Source organism: Tiliqua scincoides, chromosome 4 (assembly GCF_035046505.1).
Source record: "Tiliqua scincoides isolate rTilSci1 chromosome 4, rTilSci1.hap2, whole genome shotgun sequence".
Classification (NCBI taxonomy): Eukaryota; Metazoa; Chordata; class Lepidosauria; order Squamata; family Scincidae; genus Tiliqua; species Tiliqua scincoides.
In genome coordinates, this window is record NC_089824.1 from 30989714 (window position 1) to 31012449 (window position 22736).

At 41.5% G+C, this 22736-nt stretch overlaps 1 protein-coding gene across 1 annotated transcript in view; it reads left to right on the forward strand.

Moving 5' to 3' along the window:
• MMP16 (matrix metallopeptidase 16) overlaps nt 1-22736 on the forward strand; it is a 115163-nt gene that overhangs the window by 41672 nt on the left and 50755 nt on the right. Inside the window, exons 4-5 of the mRNA XM_066623763.1 lie at nt 10506-10667; nt 16664-16881. Of these exons, the coding sequence (XP_066479860.1) occupies nt 10506-10667; nt 16664-16881 (380 nt within the window). The remainder of the gene's footprint in view (nt 1-10505; nt 10668-16663; nt 16882-22736) is intronic.

Consider the following 22736-nt stretch of genomic DNA (forward strand, 5'->3'; position numbering starts at 1 on the left):
GATTGCCTCATTAAGAACCTCTTTGTTGTGCTTTGACCATATTCGGATCATATGTGGTCTGTTAAGTGCGCATGCCTATATTTGGTGTGGGTTCAAAGAGGTCTACAGGCTTACCCACAGAAAGTATTTTTACTTACCTCTTGACAGGCTTCCTGATCCCTTCCACCATTGGCTCCAGCTTGTGCTCCATCATCACAGCTGCATCATTGGTAATTGTGGGACATAGGATTGGGCAGTTAATTGTGAGCAAATTCTGCATCCACACAGATGACCACTTTACACATGCTCTACTAAACATTTGATCACACATCTGCAGCCAGAATGTGGTGCAATCCTTGCCATTTGATAGGAAGGTACAGATGATTGAGCTACTCCTGGTAGGGATTGCTCACTCGGGGTACTATGGTCATTTTGTTGGGGTTCTGTGAGCAAGTGATCATCTGATGTCATAGTGCAGACATGATACCTCAACTTAGTTCTGCATTATTTTCTAGCCTGGTGCTCTTCACTGTGTTCTTCTGATCCATTAACCCTGTTATTTGCTGCTTCTGCTTATACAGGCTGTTTTTCTGAAATTGACCTTTGTTTGGCTTCCAAGCTATTTTATCTCTGACTAAAAACTTAGCCCTCTGGATCATAAACAAGTACAGGTCCAGCCTTGTTATACACAGATTTGACTCAACACGAATGGCCACCAAATGAGAAGGGATGTGCTGATCCCTGGAGGAGGGGGAAAATGCATCCCTTTAAAATCACAGTTTAAAAAAAACCGCTTTTCTTACTGTTACAGAGAGAGACAGTCATGCAAGCCATTACAGGTTCAACCTGATCATCCATAGATTTTTCTCTCTTAATGCAATGAGAAGCATCATTGCATTAAGCATCACTGAGGAAAATGGTTATTTAACAATGAGAGAGAGAGAGAGAGAGAGAGAGAGAGAGAGAGAGAGAGAGAGAGAGAGATGACTTTATCTTAACATCACAAAGATCAGCAAGGCTGTTTTTAAATCACCAGAGCAAAGAAACTTTGTTTTTTAAATTGATTTGCTATAGTGCGGTTGTTGTTTTTTGCCATCCACTTGAGTTCTGGGAATGGAACTTTCGAGAATGAGACTCAACCTGTAGTACTTTCAAATCGAGTACTAATACAGTTCTTCCAGAACTCCTTTTGTGATGACTTTTCTGAGTTTCTGTAATAAAGCAGCCTGTTCCAGATTGTGGGAGGAAGGGTGAAGGGAAACAAGTACAGTACAGGAATGTTTATTGGCATAATGATACAAAGACTACATAAAATCCACAGGTACCTCGACTCCAGCATCATTGTTGTTCATTAGCCTGACTCTTAATGGTCTCCCATAGAAAGCCTGCTTTCTCTACACTTTTTCTGTGACCACCTCTGTGGAAAAAGCAAATCAAATCTTTTCCTGGTCTGACTGACCTCCCATGTTAATCCAAATTGAGTCTAAAAGCTTCATGTACATCTCCTGAAGGGAAACACATGCACCCCCATAATTTTCATTCCTAAAAGCAAAATCACCTGAAAACATTATTGTTTGTGTGTGTTTATAATTTAAAGCTGTGTACCTTTTTACAATATACCTTTAAAAAGGTTAAAATGTATTTTTTATAAAATATACCTTAGAAAACCAGAATAGTCGCATTAAGGACGCAATCCTAACCCCTTAGATCAGTGCTTTCCAGCACTGTCATAAGGGACATGTGCTGCATGTCAATGTCATGTCAATGGGACATGTGCTGCATCCTGCAGTTGCACTCATGGAGGCCTCCTCAAAGTAAGGGAAAGTTTGTTCCCTTACCTCAGAGCTGCATTGCCCTTATGTCAGTGCTGGAAAGCACTGACTTAAGGGGTTAGGATTGCACCCTAAAATAACAATAATCATGTTAGAACAACAATAAATCAGTTAATACACATTTTTACAGCAGATGCTAATTTAATCAAGAGAACTGCATTGTCAGCACAACCTTATAACTCTTATCAATAATAAGTGAACTGCCTTTGTTCACTATCCACAAGATCTCAGCAATCTAAGAATTCATACAGTTCCACTATCTAATAACTCAGCTAACTAATAGCAGGTTCTGTCCCAATTACTGGATATAAAATAAACTTAAGAACCAGGCAAATATTAACTGGCTTAACTACATATAAACAGTTGTGTTAAGTTTTATGCAGATGTCATGAAATAACTGCTGCCCTTCACTGTGTGGAGGATCTCTGTCTATGGACAGCATTTGTCCTGAAGGGCAGAGCTGGAGGGCAGGTCTACAGAACATGGGATGGCTTGCCAGGGCATTCACAGCTATTATGAAAACAATGAGATTCTCCATGATTGATAACATGGGGTTATCAATCATAAGGGTGCAATCAATCATCAAGCATCGGGTTTTTGAGGCTTGCCTTTTACTGCATTGTTTTGATGTGCTTGAAGTACTTCAGTATGACCGCTGCTAACTGGGCAAAGAGGCATCTTTTAAAGTGGTGTCTTCATGTATTTAGCAGAGGGAGCACCTGTGCTCCTTTTCACCCCAGCATTACATCTGTTCCAGTGGCTGTTGGTGGTGTTTCTTCTGCGTCCTTTTTAGATTGTCAGCCCTTTGGGGACAGGGAACCATTTATTGAATTATTCTGTGGTGTAAACTGCTTTATGAACTAAGTTGAAAAGTGATATATAAATATTATTAATGATATCGGAGTATTAATAATACTATTAATATCACATTAGTTCAGTGTTTCCCAAAGTGTTGGGGTGGGACCCACCAATGGGTTGCAAAGTTTTTGAAAAATTGGGGGGAGAGAACCTTGCCTGGTTTGCAGAAGAAAATCTTTAGCTGGAATGCTGACCCCATGGTATGAGTTAATCTTCAGATTAAATTAAAATTAAAATGTCACATTTTCCAATTTTTTCTAGTAGTTGACATGTTGAAGATCATGTGTGAACCCAGTTTCAGTCTTTTGTCTGGTCTGCAATTCCCTAACTGCACATCTTTCTCTCCAGTTCAGCCTTCTGGGTACCCTAGAATGACTGAGTGTAAAAGTTTGGGGGAAACAGTCATTTCTAGGGAGAATTTAACAAATTTCTACACACTTATACTATATGCAGGGTCTTTCGAAGCCTTGGGAACACAGGACTCCAATTATTAATCAATAATTTATTATCATTAATAAATATTTTTTTTTCTATATCTCTTTTTTGGTCTAGAGGATTGCAATAGATTGTCATTTTTAAAAATGGGTCCTGATGCTAAAACGTTTAGAAAGCACCGCATCAACTGATAAGATTACAACTCAAATAGGAATTCTATAAGTGGCCAGAAGTGTATTTTAATCACTATTATTATGGCATTTCTGAATTTTAAACTCAGTTCATTCAGACTTCCAGTGGATATGTTCTTTTTAGAGATATTGGCTCTCTGTGTCATTTTATCTCAACGTCACAAGTGTCTCTCCTAGACTCTTATAGAGATGTACTTCATCTAGTTTAACCCATTTACTCAGCAGATCACCAAATCCAGCTAATCTGATTTCATCAAGGATTAAATTAGATTGAATGAATCAACATTAGGGATGTGAAGACAGCTAGGAAGGTTACAGATCAGTACATTTTACCCAAGGAAAATCCTTGTCTGTAAACATTCTAGAGATGGGCAATTTCTGTGTGTTGTCAAACTGGCATAAGAGGCAAGGCATAAAAGCTAATCAATCTCTTGTAGCATTCTCACAGACCAGTATGAATATTCTTTAAATTCTACATTTATTTTTAATACACAGTTCTTGTCTGTAGCAGAAATTGAATAGAATCCAGGTCAAGAATCCAGGTCAATTACCTGTGTAACAGAACAGAAAACGCCTTTTTATAGTTTAAATAATATTATGTACCTTACAGTTTCTCTTCCTCACTTGTGTTGAAATGAAGAATTGGACAACTTGTGTTGACCTGGAATATTTTTATACATATATGAATGTGGAAATATTTGTCCCTCAAGAATCCCTTTGCCACAGTTTCCATTGTTTGAAAAGTTATTTAATGATTGTGGAATGATTACAGGAAGGTGAATTAATTCTCTCTTAATAGTACTTCTAAATTTCCAAGTGTGATTAAAAATGCTGGGTTAAAGTATACCTAAAATCTATTTCGGATACAGGTTTTGCTCAGTCATTTTTCTCATTAGGATCCTGCGCTGGCAGCCAAGGTAAATTTATGAAAACCTCCAACCTCTGAACTAGAGATCAACTTCTTGTAAATTTCACATTGCTGCTAGTTCAGTTGACAAGCTGGACCTGAGCTCTACTGCAGGAACTTAGACCAGCGGAATCTTGGAAATAAATCACCTGGGGGAACTGAGTGTCTCAGTTGTGGATATATCATGTGTGGCATTGAAATATAACAAGAGAGAGGACTTCAGGCTAAAGATGCTGTCAAGAATAGAATTCACATTCTTAGTATTTGGTATGGCAAATGGTGCATGTAGGTTAGCGAACTTGGATGGAATTGATGAAGCATTGCTACTACACAGACAATGCTCATGTTCATTTCAATACTACCCAGAATGCACAATGCCTACATACATTTTTAATGCCATTAATAGGTTTTGACTATTTTTTTGTAACAAATATTTTGAAAGTTCTGCTTACTGTTATACTAAAGAAGACAGAACCTTAGCTTCACTACACCAATAATGAATACTTCTTTCCCCATTATGTTCTTACCTATAATTTTCTTCCTTTTGACGATGTTTCACATAGTCATTGCGCTTAACTACAGAATAATTGCATATGCAGCTGAAAGCCATCTTGTCTATTCTTGCCTGGTTAGCCAGTTTTGTCTCCTTGAGCCTTACTTAATCAGCACCCACCTTGAATAGGGAATCTTTCTCTAGTCTGCCCTAAGTAGTCTTGTTACTCCCATTTTGATTTGAAGAGATTGGTTTGTGGGTTTTCATCCAATTAAGCTTTTGGGCTGATTCATTAACTTTGTTGTTGAGATGAACATTTAACAGTTCACATAAGTGTTCTACTTTCGTGAGCAGTGCAAAAGAGAAATGCAAAATCAATTTGTACGCTGGGAAGGGAGGTTAAATTTGGATGCCAAAGCAGCTACTGTGTAACTGTTTATGTCTGAATCTAACCCAAGGATTGCAACTATGCATTTTATCACTTTTTAATAGTGCTTAAAGTTCTGATGATGCCCAAACTCTAATATGGTACAAAATAATGAAATCTACAATATGCGGATAAATATTAAACCCACATGTTGAAGAAATGGGTGATTGGACTGGGGTGCAAGTTGGAAGTACTTGCAACAGTGGTTAATACTGCTTCCCTTACTTGTTGCCCCAGGAAGTGAAGAAGCCACCCACCTGAATAAACAGTCTGATGTTAGCTGGTTCCCCTAGAATTTTTCACTCCCTGCCTGATTGACTTGTTTGAGAATTTCTTTTGACCTATTCCAGACTGTGGAAGGGGTGTGGCATAAGAACTTCTGATCACAGCTGGCAAGTTTAGTATGGAAAAAGGAGTTAAAGTAGGAAATTGGTGTGCACGCTTTGGGAAGTGGAGTTGTTCTAAGGGACCCAGATTGATCTCCAGAAGCTGTTCGGCTTGGAAATGGTAGGTAGAACCCCCTTAAGCAGTGAGTACAACTTCAAAGGCTTATCAACTTGGGGAGGGGGTGGAGTTTTCTTGATTCCTTACAGAGGTCAGTAGTGATAAACTAGGAGCATCAGGAGGCTTGGAGCCAAGGTGTCAGTGCCTGAAAAAGAGGTGTGTGTATGACGGCTGAACTGAGTTCACTCCTCCAAGTAGGAGTCTGCACTAGAAGGAGGTGGGGTTGTAATATGTTAATATTTATCAATGTACTGTAACCCCCAGTGGTGATATACTGGACCAAAAGTTGTGGCCCATTTATATCATCACCTTGTCATACGTCATTGAGGATTATGTGGGCAGTTGTAGAGCCAGTTAACTTGAACTAGTATATATTTTACCATGATCTTCAGTAATGGCAGGGAAGTCATTGGTCATCAATCTTCAGATACTTTGGAAGCCTGCAATAGTATTAGTAATAGTGATCAACAAAGTGTGCTAAGATGTCCTCTTCTCTTGGACTGACTTTGTGGGTAAAACTTAATTATTCAACTTTGGAGGTAAATAAGGTCACAGCAAAATAGGATAAACTTGGCTTGCATATATACCTATTGTGGAGATTCATGTGAATAATGAGAGTCCTCAGATAAACCTCCAGGAAGAAACAGACCAATTAAACTAAGCGAAGCCATGTCAATTCAATTTCTATTGGCATTCTCCTTTACTGACTTTCCCATTGTTGTGAACACTTCGTCAATTTAGTCTACACACATATGTTCTGGGACATAACTAGAAAAAATGACCTTGCACTCTACTAGATGAAAAAGACTTGGAGAGAATGTTTCATAAAACAAACCTGAATTGGAAAAACAAAACAACCTTCTGCTACTTCTGCTATTCCGTCTTGGAAGCATTTTTGTACACATACTGTATCTTATTAAAGTAAGGGCTCAGTCCAACTTTCCAGTGCCAGTGCAACCACAGTGTAGCCTGAAGGCAAGGAAACAAACATTGCCTTACCTTGTGGAAGCCACCGTGACCGCCCCCTCCCCACCATAGGCACGGCTGCATCTGTACTGCCCCGTAGCACATTGATGCTGGAATGTTAAGAACATAGGGGAATCTTATGTTTCCCTTTTATGAAACAGCCCCACTAGATCAGGCCATAGGCCCATCTAGTCCAGCTTCCTGTATCTCACAGCGGCCCACCAAATGCCCCAGGGAGCACACCTGATAACAAGAGACCTGCATCCTGGTGCCCTCCCTTGCATCTGACATAGCCCATTTCTAAAATCAGGAGGTTGCACATACACATCATGGCTTGTAACCTGTAATGGATTTTTCCTCCAGAAACTTGTCCAATCCCTTTTTAAAGGCAACCAGGCCAGATGCCGTCACCACATCCTGTGGGAAGGCGTTCCACAGACCGACCACATGCTGAATAAAGAAATATTTTCTTTTGTCTGTCCTAACTCTCCCAACACTCAATTTTAGTGGATATCCCCTAGTTCTGGTGTTATGTGAGAGTGTAAAGAGCATCTCTCTATCCACTTTATCCTTTCCATGCATAATTTTGTATGTCTCAATCATGTGCCCCTTCAGGCGCCTCTTTTCTAGGCTGAAGAGGCCCAAACACCGTAGCCTTTCCTCATAATGAATTTGCCCCAGCCCAGCAATCATCTTAGTCGCTTTCTTTTGCACCTTTTCCATTTCTACTATATCCTTTTTGAGATGTGGTGACCAGAACTGGACACAGTACTCCAGGTGTGGCCTTACTGTAGATTTATACAACGGCATTATAATATTAGCTTTTTTGTTCTCAATACCTTTTCTAATGATCCCAAGCATAGAATTGACCTTCTTCACTGCCGCCGCACATTGGGTAGACACTTTCATCGACTTGTCCACCACCACCCCCAGATCTCTCTCTTGATCTGTCACAGACAGCTCAGAACCCATTAGCCTATATGTGAAGTTTTGATTTTTTGCCCCAATGTGCATGACTTGAGGATTGGGCTATAGGTCATTAATAAGATAAAGACCTGCCTCTCAACTCAGTGTACAAACTATGGGAACATTAATATTTTTCAAGATGGCATATTTGTATGTGTTTCAGTATCATAATTAGACTTTTGTTATCACTTTTCAGCTTTTCTATTTTAATTTTATAAGGAAAAGATCTTGGTGTGCATGCATTTAAAAAAACAAGGTATTGTTCAACCATTAATAAAGGAAGAGTTTTGTGGAACAATTAGCGCAATACTCTGGGACTTTCATTTAACTGTATAGCATTTGATGCAGCATGTTGCTATGTTCCTAGCTGCCTCTTTTTTCCGAATTGCTAAAAACAAATGAGGGTAATTCTGAAACAGTCCTTCAAAGCTATGAAGTAGAAAGATTCACTGTTCAAAGCTGTCTCACGTGTATTGAATTAAGAGGTTCTCTTAATTCAGTAAGAGACAAGAGTGCTGTCAGAGTCGTTCTTCTAAACATAAGGAACAGACTTGTACAGAATCATTACCCTTTGACCCTCTGGCCCAGTATTATCTACTGTGAGTGGCAAGAGTTCCCCTTATATATAGTATAGCCTGTACTTCCCCAATCCTTGCTACCTGCTAATCCTTGAAGGAGAGATGACAGGGCTTGAACTTGGAACCTTTTAAAATGTACAATGGAACTATGGGCTCATTCAGGCATTGCAAATGGTTTCTGAGCTTTTCAAAGGTCTGAGGCATTCAGACAAACATGAAATAACCAGTATGCCTATAGTGGGAAATAGTGAATTCAAGTATTCCTCAGGAAAGATGGGAGACATTTTTTTTTGCTAGTATATTGAATAAGTTTTAGGTCATCTGCTTCTCAAAATCCACTGGTGTTGCTTTTGAATTGTACAGTAACCTGCCAAATGTTTCTTCCAATGCTTATTGATAGTAGAATTCATAAAAGTTTGGAAATTCATTTCCATCCTAGGAGTTGATTAAAACATCTAATAGCATGATCAAACCATAAAAGCAGCACTAAGTAAAAACAAAACCTATAAACAATAAACTAAGTATCAAGCGGTCATGGGGGGATCATCTATCCTCAAAAACTAAGCAAAATAAATGTGTTTTTAAAGGCCACTGAAAATCATATAGAGAGGGGGCTGTCCTCAGATCTTCTGGAACATTCCATATCCATCAAGTCACAACAAAGCAGGCCCTCCATCTTGTTGCTATCCCCTTTGTCTTAGGGGAAAACTGTCCCATCTTTGCCCTCCTAAAAATGGACAATACATCACATACCCCTATCACAACCCCTATTTTCCCATGGCCTCTTCCAGACCTTAGTTAATCACACAAGTTTAAGTATAAGCTTGTGGGTGTACAGACACATATGTACTCCATGCACAGTGGGGAGGGAGAGAAACTCCCTCACCACATCAACACAGCCCCTTTCGTAAGGGAGACATTTGTACTCACCACTGTTCAGGAGTTATTGGAAGAGGATGTCACTGAAGGTTGGTCTGGAAGAGCAACCTTTGCCCCATTTGGCAGAGAGGCAGAAAAGGGAGGCAAGAGAAGGCAAACCAAAACCTCACTTCACCGAACCAGTAGAGTAAGAAAAGAGGCAAGAATTCAGGCACCCCATGCCAGCTTTATCAAAGGGAGACAGCTGTCAGTGGCCAGCAGCCAAGTCCATGTGCTCTTTTTCCTGTTGCTGCCATTGCTTAGCTAATTTAAAGTGCAGACACTTTCAATAGCAGCATACATGTGTGGGTGGACACCTTTATATTGGGACAACACTTGAACAGGTTGGAGGCAGCATTACAATAAATTAGATGGCCAGTTTAGAGCAGGGGTGCCCAAACCCCGGCCCTGGGGCCACTTGCGGCCCTCAAGGCCTCTCAATGCGGCCCTCAGGGAGCCCCCAGTCTCCAATGAGCCTCTGGCCCTCTGGAGATTTGTTGAAGCCTGCACTGGCCCAACGCAACTTCTCTCAGCGTGAGGGTGACTGTTTGACCTCTCGTGTGAGCTGTGGGATGAGAGCTCCCTCCACTGCTTGCTCTTTCACGTCTGTGATGCAGCAGCGGCAGCAAAGGAAAGGTCAGCCTTGCTCTGTGCAAGGCCTTTTATAGGCATTGAGCTATTGCAAGACCTTCATTAGTTCATACAAGTTCATCTTTAATATATTCATTTATGTAAACTTATGTAAATTTATTCAAATTTTAAATGTAAATTATTATTTTTTTTCCCCCCGACACAGTGTCAGAAAGCTGATGTGGCCCTCTTGCCAAAAACTTTGGACACCCCTGTTTTAGAGGCTTTCATGGTCTGGATCTGGTTTGCAGGCCATAGTTAACATGTGATCTATGCAGTGTTTCTCAAACTGTGGATCAGGACCCAGTATGTGGGTCACAAGCCAGTTTCAAGTGGGTCCCCATTCATTTCAATTTTTAAAAAAATATATTAGACTGGTATGTGACTGCATTTGGGGAATTGTTACAGATCTGTACTTTTAACAGGCTGCTATGTATATGCTTTCAACAATGATAGTCAATGGGACTTACTCCTGGGTAAGTGTGGGTAGAATTCCAACCTAAGATTGTTAAAAAATTTTCCTGCTTGATGATGTCACTTTCGGTCATGACATTACTTCTGGTAAGTCCTGACGAATTCTAAAACATGGATCCCGACACTAAAAGTTTGAGAACCACTGATCTATAGCATTCCAATTACTAGAGAAAATCAGAAAATGTGACATTTTAATTTGGGGCTATGAAAATTACTTCATACCACAGGTCAGCTGATGAAATATTGCTCACCTTGTATTAAAAGTTATTTCAGTTGTTCTTTCTGTTAAATACCATGAAAGAATTAATAATGTAATTATAAAACTTTCCTCTTTCTTTTCCTCTTAGGAAATGATTTGTTTCTAGTTGCAGTTCACGAACTGGGCCATGCCCTAGGCTTGGAGCACTCAAATGACCCAACCGCTATCATGGCTCCATTTTATCAGTACATGGAAACGGACAACTTCAAGCTACCTAATGATGATTTGCAGGGCATCCAAAAGATCTATGGTATGTGTTGGGTTTGTCTGTTTGTTTTGAAGAGCTGCAAGTATTCTTGATGGAGGTGGAGAGTTGCTTCTAGCACAGCGATTTTCTGTCCTTTTCATCTCATGGCACACTGACAAGGTGCTAAAATTGTCACGTAAGGCCATCGGTTTTTTGACAATTGACAAGGCATACCATGCAGCCTGTCAGAGGCTTACATCCCCCCAATAGCCCTACTAATAAATGACCCTCCTCCAAATTCCCACAGCGCACCTGCAGACCATTCATGGCACACCAGTGTGCTGTGACACAGTGACAAATCGCTGTTCTAGGTGCACACAAAGATTCAGCATGCATTTCTCTGAATGGTGTAAAAATGAGAACTGGTCCTTTCTACGTGTAGATCTGCTCTCTGCATTTAAATTAATGGGGTCGCCTACCCATGCAATAGTATATACTGGCGTATACTTAGAACTCTGGTTGATAACAAATGTCTAAATAATTGGTACAATTAACTTGCAATTTGAGGCCAGTAGGTGTTTCTATTTTCAGTGTTGTGTTTTCAGCTGAATGAACAGGAACATAAAATCATAACCGTTTGTTGCTGCTGCTGCTAGCCATACATTTTCTCTAAGATTTTGTGTAGGGAAAACACCAAGAACTTTGACAAGGCACCGTATTAAGGAAGATACTGTTCACAAAATGAATTGAAATACTTAGTGGGAATACTGTTCTTAAATGTTTAACCAAGTGGTAAGATATATATTTTCAAGGAGATCCTAAACTGCTGTTAAAATATTAAGAAATGTAAGCCATGATCACATAATGCATCTCTAGTGTTCAGTAGCGCTTGCTTATATCACTAAAGGGGTACATTAATTCTCAGCTGAGCAGTTATGCTCTGAGGCTTGCTGTATTGAAATGAGTGTAATAAACTGTTTTCAAAAACTGCCTTCATGCAACTGTTAAGGTGCAGTAAATACTCTGCTCTGCAGAGTGAGCTTATGCTACTGCATGTGCCGAGGGCCGAAGAGACAGCAGGAACAAGGCTGTCTAGTGACCAGACAAAAAACACAATTAAAAAGGCATTCACGGCCCAGTCCTACATCCCGCCACTCCATAGTATGCAGCCGCACATGCCATTTATGGTGGTGCCACACCATTTTCGACCATGGAAAACAAGTTCTGCCGCTGTAAATGGCTGATAGGACTGGGCTGTCAGTTGGGCTTTGTAGCTTCCTTTATTGCTACTGTCAGCATAGGCTTTTCCAGATATATCCATGCTGTTCAAAGCATGGGGTCTACACGTGTAGGCCAGTAGCCATGGCTAAGAGCCTGCTTCGTTCCCTGCCAGAAAAATATGGGTTTTATTTCCTCCTGTCGGCTTAGCTCTCCTATTATGTTCCCCCATTTATTTCCTCTTCAGTTTCTTCTGTTCATCCTCTTCTTCTTTTCACTTTCAGTTTTCTCCTTCCATTTCACTCCTTCATCCTCTTTTCTCCAACTTTTACTTGTTAATTTCCTTTTTTAACCATTCATTCCTTCATTCTGCTCACCTCTAGCCTGCCCATAATCCCTCTCTCCTGCCCAGTATTTTTTTTTTATCATCTTTCATCTCCATCTCTTTTCTCTGATTGATTTCATTTGTTCTTCTGGTCCATAAATTCTTTAACAGTTTTGGTGTCATTCTTTAGCCAAGTCTTTCTCTGGTTTTAGTTTTTGCTCAGTCCCTATCCCACTAATTCGTAATGTAGCCATTCTGTTATTTTATTAATTGTTTTGGCTGCATGCACTCTTTCTACCATCCCATTCTCCCTCCTCCGCCTATCAATCTCTAATTTATTCTGTCCTACACATGAGTCTTCCCCACTTTCTTCTCCTCTCCCATTGTGCTGTTTCACTCACTACTATACTTGCTCCCTGCTGTTCTCATCCTAATCCTCCTTAACTATCCTTTTGCTAAACAAATTAATTCAAGCTCTCCTGTTAATGTTAGAAAATCCGGCTCAGTCCTCACACAAACCTATGGAGTTAAATGTTGTTAAACTCATCTCTCTCTCTCTCTCGCTCGCTCGCTCGCTCGCTCAAAGCAGTAATTGGTATAAGGACCCTTCATTTCCCTAAAGGACCTAAGAACATAAGAACAGCCCCACTGGATCAGGCCATAGGCCCATCTAGTCCAGCATCCTGTATCCCACAGCGGCCCACCAAATGCCCCAGGGAGCACACCAGATAACAAGAGACCTCATTCTGGTGCCCTCCCTTGCATCTGGCATTCTGACATAGCCCATTTCTAAAATCAGGAGGTTGCGCATACACATCATGGCTTGTAACCCGTAAAGGATTTTTCCTCCAGAAACTTGTCCAATCCCCTTTTAAAGGCATCCAGGCCAGATGCCGTCACCACATCCTGTGGCAAGGAGTTCCACAGACCAACCACACACTGAGTAAAGAAATATTTTCTTTTGTCTGTTCTAACTCTCCCAACATTCAATTTTATTGGATGTCCCCTGGTTCTGGTGTTATGTGAGAGTGTAAAGAGCATCTCTCTATCCCCTCTGTCTTTCCCCTGCATAATTTTATATGTCTCAATCATGTCCCCCCTCAGGCGCCTCTTTTCTAGGCTAAAGAGGCCCAAACGCTGTAGTCTCTCCTCATAAGGAAGGTGCCCCAGCCCAGTAATCATCTTAGTCGCTCTCTTTTGCACCTTTTCCATTTCCACTATGTCTTTTTTGAGATGCAGCGACCAGAACTGGACACAATACTCCAGATGTGGCCTTACTGTAGATTTATACAATGGCATTATATTAGCTGTTTTGTTCTCAATACCTTTTCTAATGATCCCAAGCATAGAATAGGCCTTCTTCACTGCTGCCGCACATTGAATCGACACTTTGATCAACTTGTCCACCCCCACCCCCAGATCTCTCTCCTGATCTGTCACAGGCAGCTCAGAACCCATCAGCCTATATGTAAAGTTGTGATTTTTTGCGCCAGTGTGCATGACCTTACACTTACTGACATTGAAACGCATCAGCCATTTTGCTGCCCATTCTGCCATATTGGAGAGATCCTTCTGGAGCTCCTCACAATCACTTCAGGTTTTCACCACTCGGAAAAGTTTGGTGTCGTCTGCAAACTTAGCCACCTCACTGCTCAACCCTATCTCCAGGTCATTTATGAAGAGGTTGAAAAGCACCAGTCCCAGGACAGATCCTTGGGGCACACCGCTTTTCACCTCTCCATTATGAAAATTGCCCATTGACACCCACTCTCTGCTTCCTTGCCTCCAACCAGTTCTCAATCCATGAGAGGACCTGTCCTCTAATTCCCTGACTGTGGAGTTTTTTCAGTAGCCTTTGGTGAGGGACCATGTCAAATACCTTCTGAAAGTCCAGATATGTAATGTCTACAGGGTTCTCCCGCATCCACATGCCTGTTGACCTTTTCAAAGAATTCTATAAGGTTCGTGAGGCAAGACCTTGTAGGGTAGACATTTTGAAAGGGAGCATTGTCATTTTGTTTGAGGTGTGGTACTCATGGACACTCATTGAATTTTCTGCTTCATATACTAAATAGGTCTAGCATCAGCTCCACCCATTTTATTTGCCTTTCTTTCTTGAGATGTCTCATTTCTGTTCATCACTGGAGAAGGACTGGAGAAGTTCCAGAATTCCCTAATTCCTGTGAGACTTTTCATTGTGCAGGTGGGAGAAACCAGCAGAGTTATGGCACTGAAGTGGCAGCAACAGGGAGGGACATTTTGTCAGTGACTTTTTGATCCCAGGCATAGTGGGACTCATGCTTCTGATAGGATTTACAGGGCTTGGAAAGTATGCAAGTAGATTAGAATGAGGTGAAAAACTGATGCTAGACAGGGAACAGTGTCTAATGTGCATTTGTCACTTGTATGTAGGATGCATGCCATACTGCCTTTTTTATCTAGAAGTACAAACCAAGCAGTTATAAATGATTAAAGGGAAAAAACTAAAAAAAGCTAAAGGTTACCTATCAATCATCCAGTTTCTCAAAGCAAGCTAGGCCTTTCATGTTGAGAGGGAAGGAAGTCCATGCTACGGGGTTGTACTGGGTCCAGAGAAATGGTGCTTGGGCACTGGACTGGAAATGCTTAATTTTAAATTTAAGCAGACGTTTGATTAAACTCTTGCACAGTAGTGTTCCTTGTTTCCTACTCTTTGTTGGATTTATTTGTTTATTTTAGATTGCACAATTCTTTAGAACACTCTCAGTTTATTTCTTGCAAACTGTATTTTAGTTACTTATATGCACTGATTAAAACGATGACACTGAGCATATGGTATGCATGGGTGCAAGATAAAACAGTAGCAGTGTGTTGAATACACCTGTGGTGCATGTACCATCATATCCTGGCTGTCCCACTAAGGAAATTAAAGGGTTGGAGTTCTCCTGTGTGTTTAAATAAAAAGAGGTGTTTCCCATGACCTCATGAGTTGGTCGTCTAGACAAGGTTATTTTGCCTTTATACTAAGTACCAGTTTCTAGCAGCTGTAAGCTAGATTTTGAAGAGTTTTGAAGAGTTTTATTGCCCTTGGGAAGTTACGCATGACATCACCAGCAAATAGTATGTGAAAGCTGTAGTTTGGATTTTGCTTTTCTCAGGCAGACATTGCTTGCTACAAGCAACTTCCTCTTGAGTCAGTGATAAAATCAAAATGGGTTTGAATTTAGTGTTTAGATTAAATAGTACTCTGATAAAGGAACTTCATTAAATTTTCCTCATTAACCATGATCTGTGCATGCCAGGTTTCTTTGAGCTGTGGATTAATTCAGTGACCTATTAAAGACATTTGTGATGGTTTTTGTAGTTAAATATTCAATCAACAAATGTTTCTAGTTTAGGTTTAGTTCTTGGAAATAGTTCATAACATGGTAAACCTGTAGCTTGACTGTATGACTTCAGATTGCAGTTGAGAACTAGCCTTATGAAATGATCCTCCATACCAAAACATATCCTCCATATTGAAAATTATATGTCAAAGTAAGAGACTCTAGCCTTCTCTCTGATGTTCTGAAGTTTGGGAGGGGCAGAGGGTATGAACATGCAAAGATTTCTACTAGCAGTGACCAGTCCAGCAATGACCTGCCAAATGCTTTTAGAGAACTAAGTGTTCATATCATTTTTTTTTTCAAAAAGAGGGAGAATGATGTATAAGTTGCAAGACTGCAAACTTATATCAACTGCTTGGTGTGATTAAATAACCAATGTCTCAGTCCTATGCATATCTACTTAGACGCAAGTCCAGCTGAGTTCACTGTGACATTCTCTGGTGAGTACGGTTGGACCCTTTATTCATGGATTCAGGACCCAAGGATTTAACTATCTGCAGGTCCTGGATTCATGGGTTCAAGACCCATGGATTTAACTATCTGCAGGTCCTGAACCCGCAAGGTTGGCCCTACCTGGACCTCCAGAGGCAACTGGAGCACAACCTCTGAGGCCTGGGAAGACTTTGTTGGGTATCAGAAGGCCTTATAAAGGCCTAAAACGTCATTTTGGGTTTTCCCCTGATAACCAGAAGTGACCTTCTAAGGCATCCCAAAGGCCTCAGAACACCCTCCTCTGGTTGGAGGTGCTGAGATCAGCAGATTTGATTATCCGTGGGTTTTGGCATCCACAGGGGTTCTGGGAATGAAACCCCCACGGATGTTGAGGCACCGCTGTATAGGACTGCAACCTTAAGCTTTATCTATACTCTAATGTTTGAACATCTACATCCTGATTAGTGGGTGGGACTGACAACAAGGAAAGACTTTGGACACACTCAAAAAGTGTTAGTAGGGCCCACAAGTTATCCACTGCTGATATATCTGGTCATGTATTATGTCAAGTTGCTTGTGCAGAATTGTTTTGTTCATATGTCTTATTTTGCTGCTGTGAAAATTTCAATGGGGAAAAACTGCATAATATGCATTAATACATCTGTACATGTGAGTGTATGTATGTATACTATATGTTAATTTGCTGGTTTTTTTAAAAGGTCCACCTGACAAAATCCCACCGCCAACAAAACCTCTGCCAACAGTGCCCCCACATCGTTCTGCCCCTCCTGCAGATCCGCGGAAGAATGACAAGCAGCCTAAACCTCCCCGACCGCCCACAGGAGACAAACCTTCCTACCCTGGAGCCAAACCCAACATCTGTGATGGAAATTTTAACACTCTAGCCATTCTTCGACGGGAAATGTTTGTCTTCAAGGTAGGAGGCTGCTTTTATTGTTAGAACAAGTGACTAAATTTCTCTTTTAAAGTTCCAGAAATAAACTAGAAAGTGAACGTCTGACTAGCTTAAATGTCTTCGGCTACAATCTTATACACACTTACCTGGGAGTAAGTCCCATTCTAATCAGTTGGACTTTCTTCTGAGTAAACATACAATAGGGTTATGCTGCAAAAGGAATCTCCAATTTTTGGAAATCAATTGATGTCCACAAAAAGTTTCAGAGCTTCAAAACATAAGTAAATGCTGAATGTTGTGCAGAGATAAAAAGGCATAATGCAAGTCATGAATTGGAGCTAATCAGGATGATTTTGCTGGGAACTTGGCCACTTCCAGGCTCATTGCTGTTATTGTGTTTTCTTTACAAGGACCCTATAATTTAACTTTATAATTAGATCAGTCCTTTATAAAGGATGTTTGTCATTAGGCGCTGGTTGCTTTGATACGTTTTTGGGAGGAGGCCTGGGTTAAAAGAGACCCTTTGCCGGTGTTAAGGGTTTGTTTTTTTTTTAAATTGAAGCTATTGTTGTGTTGGTTCGGTTGTTGTTTTGTTGGAGACACACACATCCTGTGGACTGGAGAGCCAATCTCTGATTGATCAAAGCAAAGCCATTTGTCAGACTAGAACAGTGATTTGGCAAACCATGTTGTACAGCTTCCAGAATGGACAATATGCATTATCCAGTCTTTCAAATGAATTTTCTGACAAATAGTGCTGTTCAAATTCCCAATATTAAACTCAAGATCATACAAATAAAGCAGTATATTATCTCACCAATGCACATTGGTAACCTTGCATTTGGTTAAAGTGGACATGATTTTTAAAAAAAATGTATTCCATTAATTAGGTACTTCTCAGATTGCTTTGTCCTAGAATCCTTTATTTACAGCGTCTTTTATCCTTTCTCAAAGTATTTATTTGGAGAAATATCCATTACAGAGTGGACAGATTCTACTTATATCTGCTGTGGTCTTTCAAGCATTATCCAAGGAGGACATCCTATCCACAGTCCAAAACACCATGCACAGTAGAGGTACTCTTTCAGTTGACACTGAATTCAATTGAGAAGACCCTGCCAGTGAGGAACATCTGTACAGGGGAGGATCCTGTGTTTGTGTTTTGGGGAGGGGGGCGAGGAGTACTACCTTAACTCCAGAGCCCAGGTCAACCAGGTGGGTAGACCTGGGCTCCTCTTTGACCTTTGCCCTAGCAAACTAGCCAATGTTTGCTAGACGAGTCGACCTAGGCACCCACCCAGACTTGGAACCCAGTTCTACTGGCTTCAGAGGTTTGCTGGGTGGGTAGACCTGGGTTCCCAACCAAACAGAGCCCTCCCTAGTGGCACAGCAGTTTGGGGGGGGCACACACCCGTGCCTCCCCTTAGATCTACCCCTACACTCATACATATTGTCACTGAATGCCTGGAACTTGGTGATAGCTGATAGTTTCATATAAGCAAATAGATACATAAAATGAGACTTCATCAAACTTAGGGTCCAGTCCTATCCAACTTTCCAGTGCTGATTCAGCCCAAATCAGGACCTCCGTGACTGACCGTCCACTACAGGATGCAGTGCACACCCCATTGGTATGGTTAGATCAGTGCTGGCAAGTTGGATAGGATTGAGCTCTTAATCTGAGATTGTCAGCATTCACATATATTCATCAAATTTTGGATATGTGATAGCCAAACATATATCTGGGTAGTTGAAATTACCCAGGATTCCCGGGACTACTTTCTAATTCTCTTGCACAGGGTACGCTCCTCTCTTTGGTGAAAGCAGATGTATTGCAGGAGGGGATGGACAGGAATCTGTTTTATTTCTGCTAATGTGAACATTACCAAGTAGCAGCAGGGTTGCATTTTTATTTTGTTTCTGCTGCCAGTACAAATTTTATATTCCAAGTCCCAGATCAGTCTGATGTCCCACATTTCTTCGTTGGCAACCTTCAGTCTCGAAAGACTATGGTATCGCGCTCTGAATGGTGGTTCTGGAACAGCATCTAGTGTGGCTGAAAAGGCCAATTCGGGAGTGACAATCCCTTCCATACTGGGAGCAAGTGCAGCCTGTCCCTGGTCTGTCTCCCTGGCTACGGGCCTTCCTTCTTTGCCTCAGTCTGTTGGCCAAGTGTCTCTTCAAACTGGAAGAGGCCATGCTGCACAGTCTGCCTCCAAGCGGGTTGCTCAGAGGCCAGGTTCCCACCTGTTGAGGTCCATTCCTAAGGCCTTCAGATCCCTCTTGCAGATGTCCTTGTATCGCAGCTATGGTCTACCTGTAGGGCGCTTTCCTTGCACGAGTTCTCCATAGAGAAGATCCTTTGGGATCTGGCCATCATCCATTCTCATGACATAATCATAGGGATACTTCCCTCCTTCATAAGCTCGTGCAGAATGAATGCAAGTGGGTGGGTGATTCCATTGTTCCATGTTGTGTAGAACTGTAGTCACTGCAGATGCGGTGTGAGAACCAGCCATAGAAATCATGCAACCTCCTTGCAAAGTAAATATTTAAACGGGCCTCTGTCAAGAATTAAGAGCCCAATCCTAAGCTCTGCATGCTGGCTCACCGTCGGCACGCACTATCACAAACATGCCATAAGGGATGGACTGCCAAGCAGTGGAGAGGTAGTGTGGGGGGAGACATTCCAGGGAGGAGGGAGGGCATGAAGGAAGCATGCCAGGGGAGGGAGTGGGTGGGAGGGAGACAGGACTGGTAGAGCTTTGCTCCACCGGATCCAGATCCTCTGTGTGAGGCTGGCTGCCTGACACGGAGACTCTTCATTCTACGCCAACCATTGGGTTGCCGTAGAATCGAGTAGTGCCGTTGCGTGGCTACTCGCTTTACCTGGGGGAAGGGGACAAAAGTTCCCTTTTCCCAAGGAGCTGGCAGCGGCTGCCTGGAGCGTGTTGGATGCGGCGGCAGCCATTTTGGGCGCTGCTGCAGCCCCGCATGCCTGGCAGCTCAGGATTGGGCTGTTACACACTTCAGAGCTTGCTACATTGATGTAACAGAGTGTGCACTACCTAATAGCTGGAGGGAGGGATGTGGCTGAAAAGGGAACTAGAATGCAAAAATAAATAAATAAATAATATGGCCTCTGAGCAGATTGCTGATGTGTTTTCTCTTAATGGCCTTTTTTTACAAGGTAAATCATCTCTAACTGAGTGATAAGTTAATTTATTCCAATCCTTATATCACATGAGAATATACTTCCCTTTAAAAGAATCTGACTTTTATGAACCCCTCTTTAGAGAAATCCATCTGATTTGAATCAACTCCTCAAGCAGTAGTATACTTCTCTTTGTAAGGCTCTACTGCTATCCATCTTGGTGAATGAAGCAGAAAGGTTAAGGACGAATCTCATTTTCTGAGTTGACATTAAGCAGGATATTAAAATACCCACCTCTTTGTTGCACCATCCGTCTTCTGAGTAATGGAACATGTCCTAATTTGTTTTACACATGGCTAAATTATTCAGTGCATCACTAATACTAATCTTACTCCCAGCCTAATCCAGTAACTTCAGACTGAAAGTTATGAAATCAGCTGTAATTTCTAGCCATGTTCTAATTATAGAATGAAAACTGTAGCCTTAAGCTAGACTCATTTCACTTGATTGTATAAATGATTAATTGTATACAATGAAGTGTGGTTTTTTTTTCTTCTTCTAATGATAATCTTAAAATACCAACCATAATGGGGGAAAGATGAGGTGCCAAGAATGAATTCTAACCAAACAACAGCTTAGTCCTCTACTTGTGTACTCAAAAGTAAGCCTTACTATGTTCACTGGGGATTATTTCCAGGTAAATGTGGACCCAGGTAACGGGGTGGTGATGGGGGCAGGGAAGAGGGCAAATCATGGACTAGAAGGAGATGGGTTCAGCAATAGTCAAATCCTAAGGCCCCCAACTCCTAACCTAGGACTCCAAATTCTAGGACTGCCAAAGCCTAACCCCATTCCTGACCCGATCCACCTTTACAATTCCACACACACCAATATTGCTGGCATTGGTCCAAGTAGACCCATTGAGCCAACAAGGGCTAACCCGGGGCAAGGGAACAAATGTTCCCTTACCTTAAGGAGGCCTCTGGATTCTGAAACTCCCCTGTGGGATGCAGTAGTAGCTGCATTGGCTCCACTGCATCACTGCACAAGGAGTTAGTTAGGATTGAGCAGTGAGTTTTACTTCTAACTTAGTTCAAAGCTCAGTGTAATTATTGCAACTAAAACGCCATTCATCACAATGGGTTAACTTGATTTTGGATAACCAAGTTTCATTCAATTAATTATAGAGGAAGGAACTATGAGCCCAATCCTATACATATCTACTCAGAAGTAAATCCCATTATTGTAAGTGGGGCTTTCTCCCAAGTAAATGTGAATAGGATTGCAGCCTTTCATAGGTACCTATGATATATGACACGTAATAGCCATGGGTTTTTGTTTTTTTAGTGAAAAGTACTTTCTGCTGGTGGTAAAAGATTAAAATTTGCTGGAAGTGAAGAGTTCAGTACTTCTTTAACAACTTGAAAAAATGTTTCTATTTTTTCTCCTAAGACAACCCAGATTTGACTTTAGTGGAGTGAAACGGTGGCTGTTCTCATCTCTTTCTGCTGCAGGCTGTTGCAAATGAAAATTTATCCGTCTAACATTCTGTTTCAAATTTTGGTGTTTACAGCAATTAGAACATAAGAACAACCCCACTGGATCAGGCCATAGGCCCATCAAGTCCAGCTTCCTGTATCTCACAGCGGCCCACCAAATGCCCCTGGATAACCCTTCTAAATGTACGTGTGGAACTCCTTGTCACAGGATGTGTTGATGGCACCTGGCCAAGATGGCACTATTTTATGAAGGAAAATTCCATCACAGGTTGCAAGCCATGATGGGTATGTGCAACCTCCTGGTTTTAGAAGTAGGCTACCTCAGAATGTCAGATGCAAATGGAGTGGCAACAGGATGCAGGCATTTTGTTGCCTTCAGTGTTCCCCTAAGCATCTGTTGAACCTCAGTGAGATAAAGGAAGCTGGTCTAGGAGGGCCTTTGGCCTGATTCAGCAGAGTTCTTCATACGTTTATGTTCACATGCAATCGTGCAGACGCCACCACTGTGAACAAGTGAAGTCATCTGATTAATGTGCTGGTTTCATTAACCAGTCTGTAACTTCACTATAAAGGGACTTGGACTTTGGGGCCTAAATATGAGGAAAGGACAGTGCTGGGGTGTGAGAGAGAAGCAACAGCATTTCTGTTACTGTTTCTGAGGTAGGTTGTGTTTGCTTTTCCCATTGCTCTTGGGATCACATGACATTAAGAATGTCTGGCCCATCAGTAGCAGCCTGGGAAATTTCTGCAGAAATATATAGTGCAAAGCTTGGATTCCAGTTGAGGAGCAAGACATTTCTGTTTTCACACAGTATGGAATGTAGAACAGGAAATCAAAATTACACTGAACACGCACGCATGCACACTTTTTCATTTGTTGATTATGGAAACAAACAGTGAGCAGTTTGGGATCTATTCAAGATCCTGCCAATCACAGAGATATTGTTGTAGGATTCTTGCTGTTCAAAGCAACATTGTTTTCTGGAGCTGACCTTGTGTGGTTTACTCAAGACCGATAAAGTCAATACAGTGATGAAAATGGACATGCTGTATCTGTGTGGGGGTGGAGATCAGGAGGCTTCAGAGGCAAAAGGGGGATTTAAATCCCCGTACATTTCTTTAAGCCCCCTGCTCTGCAATGGGTCTCCTTTGGGGACATGCTAGCGCAGGTCTGAGGAGAGAAATAGGGTGGGGAGGTTGCAGAAAAGGGAGAAAAGAATTAG